At 41.4% G+C, this 12009-nt stretch overlaps 1 protein-coding gene across 1 annotated transcript in view; it reads left to right on the forward strand.

Annotated features, from left to right (window-relative positions):
• ADAMTS2 (ADAM metallopeptidase with thrombospondin type 1 motif 2) overlaps nt 1–12009 on the forward strand; it is a 476618-nt gene that overhangs the window by 388524 nt on the left and 76085 nt on the right. Inside the window, exons 6-8 of the mRNA XM_043989764.1 lie at nt 3164–3320; nt 10391–10496; nt 11814–11957. Of these exons, the coding sequence (XP_043845699.1) occupies nt 3164–3320; nt 10391–10496; nt 11814–11957 (407 nt within the window). The remainder of the gene's footprint in view (nt 1–3163; nt 3321–10390; nt 10497–11813; nt 11958–12009) is intronic.

The following is a 12009-nucleotide window of genomic DNA, read 5'->3' on the forward strand; positions in this document are numbered from 1 at the left end:
CTCATTTATTTATCAGTTCATGTATTATTCATTCATGAATACTTGGGTTTAAATATAGTTCAGAAGGTATAAATAGTGATAGTTTGTATTTATAACCTGGAACCCATCTAAATTCTGTCAGAAAAGTTGTCTCACTCAGACTTCCCAAGTCCCCAAGTAGTTCTGTCGCAGACTCCTGACTACACACATATTCCACTGGGGCAGCATTACCAGGAAGACTGAGCTACTATTCAGAACCAGACTATATTGAGAATTGTCATATGACCCCTTTAAAATACAGAGTGCTTGAATGAATGTCCTAAGTCAGGGCCTCTGCCAAGCTCTCTAGGACGGCGTTTTCGAAACAGAGTCACCAGAGAGAATAGGTGCTGTAGTTATTTGGAGGGAGAAAAAGAATAGGAGGAAGATATCACTGCACACTAGATTGGCAATGGGACTTTAACTGGGCAGTCAAAAATGGATAGGATTCAGATGAATGGAAAGAGTTGTGTAGGCCATTAAAAAGGGAGATAATAAAATGCAGAGATAATAATGTGTATCCCACCCTCTTCCTTACCCCACCCCTATTTTTCAACTCTAAGAACACTAGTAAAATGCATTGTTGGTTTTTACTTCCCTGCTTTACTTTGTCATGAGACCTCGCATGAAGTGAGTGATCTGTAAATGTATAGAATGTGAAAATAAAACATTAATAAAACTTAAAGTGAAAAATAAGAGAGATGGGAATGTGCAGACCATATTTGGAAGACAGTGAGGAAGCCACTTTATGTATAAGAATAAGTTAGAGGGGCAGCTAGGTGGGGGAGTGGATAGAGCACCGGCCGTGGATTCAGGAGGACCTGAGTTCAAATCCAGCCTCAGACACTTGGCACTTACAAGCTGTGTGACCCTGGACAAGTCACTTAACCCCAATTGCCTCACCAAAAAAAAACAAAAAAAGAAAGAAAGAAAGAATAAGTTAGAATCAAATTATGGTAGACCTTAAATTCCAAGCCAAAAGGTTTGTATTTTTTTTCCCTAAAAGCAATAGGGAGCAATGATGATTTTTGTACAGAAAAATAAAATAAAGCTGTGCAACAAAAAGTTCAGTCGTACCTAACTCTGTGACCTCATTTGGGGTTTTCTTGGCAAAGATACTAGAGTGGTTTTGCCATTTCCTTCCTCCAGCTCATTTTGCAGATGAGGAAACTGAGGCAAACATGGTTAAGCGACTTGTCACACAGCTAGTAAATCTGTCTGAGGCCAGATTTGAACTCAGGAAGATGAACCATCCTGTCTCCAGACCTGGTGCTCTGGTCACTGCACCACCTAGCTATCCCATGACTAAAGGTTACTATGGTGGAATGAGAGGTGGAAACTGGAGTCAGGGAGACCAGTTAAGACATGACTCCTGTAGCAGTCTAGTTGTCAGATGCTGAGATTCTGTACTAAACATATTAGCCATGGGAACTTTGAGGAGGAGCAACCAGAAGAAGTACTTCGGAGAGGAGAGTGCCTTGTGTTAAATTTTTGACATCCTGAATTAGAGGTGCTTGTCTTAAGGGAAACTGGTTTGAAAGAAAAATCTAGACTGAGTTGATAGATTTGAGCACCACCAAGTAGAGGTGGGAAATTTATCAGACTCTTTCAAACAATCACTAGCAAGGGACAGCTCTCTACTCTAAATACTCAGTATGAACCTTGATAGGGGGAGAGGATGGAGGACATGGGGACCAAAGAAAGAAGACTTACTACAGGAATGGGGAATCTTGAAACTCTGGGAAAAGTCCAAAAAAAGGGAGAAGGAAAGTGGCAAGGCAGACAGAGTTTCCTCAGTTAACAACTTTATATTTAAAAGGAATAGCAAGTTGTACATAATAAATTTTCAGTTTCATGTGCAATCATCTATTTTTTATTCTACTATGTTATGGAAATGCTTATGTTATTTCATAATTTAAAAAATTTTAAATTCCAAACAAAGAATGTCAGAATTGGAAGAATCTTATAATGCAGGACATAAAACTCCTCTATCTTCTGTGTTCTATAGCCTAAGATCTCTTCCATTAAGTTCTATGTTCTAAGGTCCTTTACGATTCAGATATTGTTCTCTCTGGTCTAAGGAGGCTTTCAGTTCTAATATTCTATGGTCTGATAACCCTTCCATCTTTAGCCTTTTGTGTTCTGAGGCATATAGTTCTATGACTTCATCTCATTCACAGTTTTGCCTTAGGCCCAGTGCTATTTCTTAAAAGGGTTTTGGTGTAAGTGTTGATTTCATTGGTATCTACTAAGCTCTTTATCAACCTTGTTTCATCATCAAACATTATAAACCAAGAGCTCTTAACCTAAGGACTCTGAACCTTTTTAAAAGTAAAGATATTGCTAAATATTGAGCTGGGGGGTTTTCAGTCCTATGGGGTTTGGGGTTTGGGTTTTTTTTTGGTGGGGCAATGAGGGTTAAGTGACTTATGTTTTTAAAAAAAATTATGCATTTAAAAATGTTATTCTGAGAAAGGTTCCACAGGCTTCATGAGACTGTCAAAGGAGTCCATGAGACAAAAAAAAGAAAAGTTAAGAATCCCTGTCTTAGAAGAAGATCTTGTTGGCATTGTGTCCCATAAGCCTAAAATGAATAAGCATTTTGCTATTGCTCAAAGAAGCAAAAACTGTCGCCATGTGTAGAAATGTAAGTGTGAGTCACTCCCACATGTAACAGCGTATTGTACAAATTCAGGGCTAGTCATAGAGCTTACAGAAGAGCGGTCATTGGACACCCAGGGGAACAGTGATGGTCAGAGATGACTGGAGCGGAGTCATAAATGGTCATAAATGACATGATGGCATCATGCCAGAGATTGATCACCCAGAGATACGATACATGGCAGAAATATCCTGGAGTACGTGCTAAGTATAGATCACATAGAAATCAGTACTTGGCACTTTCTGGGACAAATTTGTCCCTAGCTCATGGGTTTGGCACGAAGGTGCAGGGCACAGAAATTTCACATAATAATATTACTATTTCTCTCTGTGTGTCTCTCCCTCTCCTCTCCTCTCTCTCCTTTCCTTACCCTCTTCTCTCTTCTTTCCTTTTCTCTCCTCTCCTCTCTCTCTCCTTTCTCTCTCCTCTCTTCTCCTCTCCTCTCCCTCGTCTCCTTTCTTCTTTTCCCCTCACTCTTTTTAGTCCATGAGCCTCATAGAGATTGGGAACCCTTCCCAGAGCTTGGAGAACGTGTGTCACTGGGCCTTTCTTCAGCGGAAATCAGATACAGGTCAGGCGGAGTCCCACGACCATGCCATCTTTCTCACCAGACAGGACTTTGGCCCATCAGGGATGCAAGGTGAGCTCTCCTGCCTATTGCTCCTGGGCTGCCTGGATAGATGGTGGGGTGGGGGTGCCTCTGCTGCTTCCTGTCGGGTTTCATCTTCTCTGCTGAGACTGGGGCAGGGGATATGCCAAGGCAACACGACCCAGTTATATAGCTTAATCCCTGTAATAGAACATGTAGGCCCCCTTTTTTTGCACCACTCTAGACACAACCACTTGGGCATCCATGCCAGAACTTAGGACGTTGCTTTGTATATGGTAAGAGCTTAATAAATCTTTTTTCATTCATTTCTCATTCTAAGAGAAATCTATAGCTGTGTCCACCTTAAGCTCTACCCATCTGACCACACTAGCTCCTAGACTGGCATCCTCTCAGCACCCACAGTTTTATTGTTTTCTCATTTGAAAATGTTCATATTGCCTCAGTCCTCATTTGCCCTTAGTCCTTGAGCTTCCATCTCTTTTTCTCCGCCCACTGCCCAATGTAAAGTTGAGGCTCCTGTAATGGATAAATAAATATAAGAGAAATAGTAAATTAAGCTAACAGCATAGACAAGGGTCCAAGAAAGCTGAGTATTCACCTTATCCTTCACCAGCAGAATTGGCCAAAGCTCAACTTTATAATCTAAGACTCAGTGTTGGCTTCATTCCCTCTAGACTTGGTCTGCCTCTAGCACCTTGGGACGACCCATTGCATGAGGCCTCTCCTCTTCAATACTATGCCAAGAACTCACATTTCCTTTCTATGTGGACCCTGGTACTGCCCATTTTTGGGTTTCCTCCCTTTAACTCATTAGTCCAGTTGTGAAAAGTCCCATGACCCTTGCCAGTCAGGAAGGGATACCTTTCCTTTTCCCAGCTCTGTCCCTTACCCTCACTCATATGATCATTTCATCAGTAATTATGTGATTGGACACCATCCCCACAAGAGAGCCTTCGCAAAAACATGCCACCTACCATAGATTAATTACATAATTGGCCCATAGCCAATCTTTCCTTATAAGAAAGAATATTTCCTTATAATTGATTTTTTCTTGTGAACCCATACCTCTCCCCCAGTTCCCCAAATATTCTACTAGTAACAAATCTTGTGGTGATGAGGCTCTTTAAATTTGACTGGTTCTTGGGTGATACATAGACAAGTCATTCCCAACTGGGATTCACAGGTATTTTAGCTTGGTATAGGACCTGCCAGGGTCATCGCCAGGGTGTCATCTCCATAATGACTTCCATAGCGCGATATGAACTCAGAATAAGACTATAGAGGAAGCTAAAATGTGTCAAGAAGACATCTGGCATTTTGGGTGTGATCTCAGCATGGTAGAGTGGAAAGAGCTCTCAACCTGTCAGGAAAGCCTGCCTTTGCCACTTAGTAACTGTGTGACTTTAGTAGAGTCACTTAACCACCAGGAACCTCAGTTTCCTCATCTGTAAAATGGTAATAATAATAGTACTTACTTCACAGGTTCGTGTGAGATAATGTTATTGTTGTCCACTACTAAAATGTATATAAAATACTTTGCAAAACTTAAGGAGGTGGTGGTTGTTATTCTTATGTTATTTCAGTTATGTCCAACTCTCCATGACCCCATTTGAAGTTTTCTTGGCAAAGAGGCTGAAGTGGTTTGCCATTTCCTTCTCCAGTTCATTTGGCAGATGAGGAAACTGAAGTAAACAAAGATGAAGTGACTTGGTAAGGGTCACCCAGCTAGTTAGTGTCTGAGACCAGATTTGAACTCCAGAAGATGAGTCTTCTTGACTCATTCTATCCACTGTGTCACCTAGCAGCTCCTAAAACTTAAGGAGCTAGGTAAAATTCATCTATGAGCATTCCTTGACCACCTTGTAACTACTCCATTGCCAATATGTGTATATAGTTAGTAGACCACAGTAGGCTCATTCCCCAAACTCCATACTCCTTGTCCTTTTTTTCCCCCTGGAAAAAAGGTGTTTTATTCTGTGAATCAGGAACCAGCACTGAATATTAGCTTTGGAATTGGAAGGGATCTCAGAGTTTATCTAGTCTAATCTGAATAAAATTTGCCTCTACAATATTCCTGATAACTGGAATATATCTTCTGGCTTGAAGATTGCCAATGATGAGGAGCCCATTATCTCCCGAAGTAACCCATTCTATTTTTGATTATAATGATGATAATAGCTACCCTTTATGTAGTCCTTTAATGTTTGCAAAGTGCTGTGTGTGTGTGTGTGTGTGTGTGTGGTGTATATATATATATATATATATATATATATACACACATATATATATTATACACCACACTATACTATATATATACACACACACACACCACTCTCTCTCTCTCTCTCTCTCCTCTCTCTCTCTCTCTCTCTCTCTCTCTCTCTCTCTCTCTCTCTCTCTCTCTCATTTGATGCTCATGACCATACTGGGAGGTTGGTGCTCTAATTACTCCCATTTAACAGATGAGAAAACTGAAACTGAGAGAGAAGAGGTCAAGTGACTTTTCCAGGGTCACCTAGCTAGTAAATGTCAGAGGCAGGATTTGAACTTGCATCTTCCTGATCCTTAAGTCTAGCATTCTAACCACATAGCTTCCTCTAATGGTTAGAAAGCCCTCCTTTCTCTCCAGCTAAAAATTATACCTTCTCAATTTCTCTGCACTGTCCACAGCTATTCCTCACAGGGCCAAGCAGAACAAGACTGATCCTTCTGCCACTTGATAGTCCTTCAAATACTTGAAAACATCTATTTTGCTCCTCTGAAATCAATCAGTCAGAATGTATTAAGAACTTACTATGTACCAGACACTGGGCTAAGTGCTTTATAATTATTATCTTATTTAATCCTCACAATAACCTGGGGGTGCTATAATTATCCCTGTTTTGCCGGTGAGGAAACCAAGGCAGGTAGAGTTTAAGTAACTTGCCTAGGGTCACACAGCTAGGAAATGTCTGAGGCTGGATCTGAACTCAGATCTTCCTTACTCCAGATCTAGTACTTTATCCATGGTGTCATACTTATATACTTGATTTTTAAAATTCCTTTATGGAACTTTATATTTATCCATTGATTATATTAATTTTATCACATTAGATTTGTCCCAACATCATTCCCACCAAAATATTTTTAGATCCTAATTCTGTTGTCAACATAATCATAGCTCACGTTTATATAATGGGTTATGGTATACAAAATACATTTGCCAGCTCATTTGGGACGCAGAAATGCTGTGAGAGGTACTCTATCCCATTTTACAGATCAAGAAATTGAGGTTTGCAGAGGGGTAGGTCACTAACCCATTATTACACATATATAGTAAGTTACTGATATGGCATTTGAACCTAAGTCTTCCTTATTTTAGGTCCAGTATTCTATCCACTATGATGTGCTAACTTTATTAACTATACCTTCCAGCTTCTGGGATGCTTTGTGGTTGAGAACTGCACCTCCTCCCCACAATGTTTGCCCCACATAGGACTCAGGATGGGATCATGTCTATTACTAATAAGGTGACCTTTTCCCAGAATATTGATCCTGAATTGGCTGGCCTCAGTGGGGCCACAACCCCAAACAAGTACCTCCATGGACCAAATAAGGGAAGGACTTGGGAACCCCAAGCACAAATCTGTTTCATTGTTTTCATTATTTACTATTAGTAGCAATAATGACACATTTATTGAATATTTTAAGTTTTACAAAGTACTTTTCCATTCCACAATATTTGGGAGGGGGGGCAATGAAGGTTAAGTGACTTGCCCAGAGTCACACAGCTAGTAAGTGTCAAGTGTCTGAGGCTGCATTTGAACTCAGATTCTCCTGAATCCAGGGCCGGTGCTTTATCCACTGTGCCACCTATCTGCCCCCCACAATATTTTAAGGTATAGAATACTATCCCCATTTTTACACACAAATATTTTGAGGCACAGAGAGGTTAAGCAACTTGTCCAAAGTCACACAATTAGTAAGTGTCAGAACTGGTATTCAAACTCAGGTTTTCTGATTCCAAGTCAGGGACTCACTACACTCACTACACAGGTCCCTGGCACTTTACCGTATCTATCCATGTGTGCTGTTTTTCCTCATGATTGAAATAGGGGTATAGAATGTGCAGAAAAGATGTTCACAAATGCTCTGACTTTTTTCCCTGTGGGAAAAGTAGAGTTATGATGCTTCACAATTTATATTGAGCACAAAATGTTTTCACGTGAGTCTTTGCCCACTGGAGGTCTATGGTTTCACCCCACCCAATGCTTTCCTCTGTGGGCTCTTTCGAGGAATCTCTGCTTACCTCAGTATTTCAAGGACCCATGATTCCATCACGGTGGACTCCAGATCCCAGTCCCCTTCACACCTTCAACAGGTATAAAGTGGTAGGTGGAAAGACTAGTAGCCAGTCTCCTGACTACAGGCTGTAGACACAGCCCATCATCAGGTCCCATACCAAAGCCTTTCTACTGTTGGTAGGGGGCTCTGAGGAGTTTTGCTCTGTCCTGCCAGAACCCAGGCTCACCTACGCTCTATAGGGGGCATCAGAAAAGGATGGAAGCCTCCCCTAGGAGTCAATGTCCCAAGGAAATAATTTGAAAGGAAAAGAATAAAGTCATTTTACAGTGATGTTCCTAGCAGTGCTGTCTGATCCTGGATAAAAACTAAAAATACTCCAGATGCTCCTGCACTACAAGATTTGCTAAACAAACACTGGAATATTAGTACAATGGCACCTATTGAGCTATGAAAAATGAGAAAAGTATGAACTGTGACAGTGCATGGAAATGTCTATAAGAAAAAGTATTCTGTAAAAGATGTGGAGCCCAAGAGAGCTTATAATAAAATAATAACAATAACTCACATTTCAGGCAGGCTCTTGAAAGTAACATTCCACAGTAGACTACATCTTTGCCATTACACGATTGACTAAAAGAGATGTAGAGAATGCAAGCTCCTACTCTACTTACTATGGGATGGCTTTATAATAGCATTAGACTCATTGGAGAAAAACATTATCCCAATGTTTCTCTTCCAACAAGATGACTCCTATGCATATATTAAAATTATACAAGCCGCCTTGAAAGTAAATTACAAAGATCATCTTGTTGAACAATCCTCTGAAGATTAAAATCAGGTGAGGCTTAAAGCAGGGAGGTGTGTGTGTGTGCGCCAAAGGTTTTTGCCACTGAATGGATCAAGGGCAGATTCCAACTCACAGAGGGATTCCCTGTACTTGAAAAGATCCTCCAGAACCTCAAGTTTGCAGATGGTTGATTGCATCAAGCTGGAGAGGATGAGGCAGCTAGATGAGATCTAGGGACTTAATCATCCATATAAGAAAAAATCAAGTGGATGAAGAATACATGTCATCCAGACTACGATAGTTATATGGACAACCTCTAGGGTTTATCCATCAGAATATAACTCTTGGATAGATGCTACAAATGAAAAATAGGTTGGATCTAGAAGGGAGCTGGAGGAGGAGAGTAGGCTGAACTGCCTTTGGGAAATCTTAAAGTTCTTTTAATGACCCAAAGCTTCTCACTAAAACAAAAGCCTATTTATCTTATACCGATATTCCACCACATTGTATGGTAGCAAATTATGGAATATACCAGTCTCTGAAGAATTGAAGACAACTTTCACCAACAAGGAAATGGAGTGGTACATGCTGGGTAGGGATTGGTGCCAGTGTGTTACAAATAAGCAATTAGGAAAGAGAATGAAAAGCGGATGGGCCAGCTGTTTGAGAGAGAGATAAGTGATGGGGACCAATAATGTTCTCCATTGATGTCCACACGGTGTAAAGAGAAAGTGGGGATGGCCCATGCTAGGTGGATAGGTTTGTTAGTAAGTCACCAACTCACCTCCTTTTTATGGGGTCATCATCCCCAAAGCCCTCCTCAGGCCTTGTGGCTTTCAGTACTTTCCTGGGTAGAGTGCCAGTGAGAAGTAGGCTCAGGTTTGCCCCTCTGGGTTACTTGTTTGCTCAGAGTTGCCCACTTCATTGCTGTGTTGTGTGGTTCTCTTGTGTCAGTACTTGGTATCTCTGTTGCCATTATTATCCCTTTCTGGCTGGTATAACAGGTCCATGTGGTCAGGGTCACTGCCTAGGCCTTCTTGTCACTGTTCTTAGTGTGGTGTTGGTGCTCCATCGTCATGTCACATTCTTATTTTCAAGAGATAGCATCACAGCTCTGTCATCGTGAAATAGCCATGGCCAACATATCTCTAGATTATCTGAAACTTTGGAGTCCTTTTAGATGGGTTCAGAATACCTCTACTCCATTTAAGACTTAATTTTTTCTTGCCTTCTTCCTAAATACTTCCTCCCCCTCCAACACACACTCCAGAGATTTCTTCCAGCAGCTATGGGACCCTTTTTTACTTAGTCTGCTTAACCAAAAATTAATTCCTGCCTCAGTCACTGTGATAAAGCCTTGTTTATCTCTTCCCTCTTCTACTTCCTGCCTATTGTACCTCCCATTCAGTTCTTTTGAGGCATGGGAAAAGTGCTTGTTCATACCATTTGTCTACTCACCATTCTTTCCCTCAGTGATTGGATCAGAACATGAAAATTACCCCAGACTTGTACAAGTCTTGAGAAAATACTGGAAACATTAGTGCAGAGAGGGGCAAAGTCACCTGTGGTATATGAGGTGGGCACTCCTTTCCCTGGAAAGAGCTAAGATTAATGTCTGTAATATAAGTCTATTTTATAGATAAGGAAATTGACACTTTCCTATCCCATGCTGGACACAATGGTACCAGTCTATAAAACATATGCATACCTAATAAAAAAGATCAGAAGAGAATCAGGAAAGATATAAGTAGTTTGGCACCCATGGCTCCTGTGCATTTCTAGAGCATGGGGCCACAGCTGTGTCTCTTGCCAAGATCCAGGGCTATGAGGGCCCCCACACACATATACACACAGCTGAAGCCTCTAAGCTGGCCCCTCAAGATATTGGCACTTGACAGCAGGTCCTTTCCCAAACATGGAAACTTAGCTTCAGCACATCTACTCTGAGAGCTCAGCCTCACTGAGCTCAACACCTGCCCTGGGTCCCCTGGGAACCGAAATGGCTTTTGCTCCTTGCCCTCCCTCCCAGGCTATGCCCCGGTCACTGGAATGTGCCATCCCGTCCGCAGCTGTACCCTGAACCATGAAGATGGATTTTCCTCTGCCTTTGTGGTAGCCCATGAGACTGGCCATGTGTAAGTAGAGATCAGAGCTACTTTTTCTTTTTGGTTTGGGAGAACATGAACCTAAAGAGCCATTGAGGGGGGAAAGAACTAGGGAATCATTTGGGGAAATGAGGATAGTCTAAGGCCGAGATGTCAAACACACAGTCTTCATGACATTACTTCATGACATCTGTTTTCCTACTTGTTACTGAGGTCCTCTGGAAAGTTTATGGATAAATCGATTCCAGAAGCTAGAATTCCCCATGGTGTCTGGTTGGAGAAGAAGGAAGTTGGGGAAGTTGGGGACCAAAACCTAAGAAGAAATCCCTTCAGGAAAGGGCTCTTTGCCACTGTGAGGATGTTCGTGGTACCAAGAATGTGTGCCACCACCCTCTATGTTTAAGGTCAATTAGGAGGACAAGCAAGGGAGTGTAGAACATTCTTTCCCTTCCTTTCCTAGAAAAAACTCATCAGCATTGCCCCTATATCTTGGAGAGGAGAGGAACCATAGTCTGTGTTGAATCTCTGATAAATTCAGACCGATTGATCACATAGTCCTAGAAACTGTAAACAAATAACCCTGATTATTCAGAATATCAACATTAATAAAACCCAGAATTCATTCAAAATTGAGAGAACGTCATTAGATGGCGAGTTCCATGAAAATACTGTGTCCTTCCTATTTTTCTGTGCATCTTCACCCATAGCCAAAAGAGGGTCTTTCGTATAATAGGAGTGTAATGTTTATCGGAGTCTTCTTAAAGTTGGAGGACTCACTGCTACAGCAGCTCTCTAATTTCATACCCAAAACAGAGCCTTGCATATAATAGGAACTAAATAAATGTTTATTGGATTCTTCTTAAAGTTGAGGGACTCACTGCTATAGCAATTCTCTAATCTCACTATTTAAATAGCAAAGTGGTAAAGTAATATATGCTTGGAAATCAGATAATCGTGAACCAATAGAGAGACCATCTGGTCCAACCCCTTCATTTTATAAATTAAAAAAAACCCTAGCATCCAGAGAAGCATCATACAGTCATAGAACTGGAAAGGCTCTTAGAGATGATGTGATCCAATTCCCTTGTTTTTTATAGACAAAGAATCTGAGCTTCAGAGAGGGCCCATGACTTGCCAAAGTTCTCACTGGTGGTTAAGGGCATAGCCAGGACACAAACTGCTCTGACCCTGGGTCCAGTGCTCTTTTTATACCACACCATGTGTCTCCCTCTTTCAAGCAGCAGTCCACTAAAGGTGTTAATCTCTTGTCCTACGGTTCCTCTTTATGAAAAGTAAAAATTTCTTGGTCCCTATTCTGAGTCTCTCTTCTTTCTACCTTTGTTCCAGCTTAGGGATGGAGCATGATGGCCAGGGCAACAGATGTGGGGATGAGGTGCGGATGGGCAGCATCATGGCTCCCCTCGTCCAGGCTGCCTTCCACCGTTTCCACTGGTCCCGATGCAGCCAACAGGAGCTGAATCGCTACCTCCAGTGAGTTATTATAAATGATCATTCCTTTGTCTTTTCAGCTGTTGCCTCTAAA

This window comes from Dromiciops gliroides, chromosome 2 (assembly GCF_019393635.1).
Source record: "Dromiciops gliroides isolate mDroGli1 chromosome 2, mDroGli1.pri, whole genome shotgun sequence".
NCBI classification, from domain to species: domain Eukaryota; kingdom Metazoa; phylum Chordata; class Mammalia; order Microbiotheria; family Microbiotheriidae; genus Dromiciops; species Dromiciops gliroides.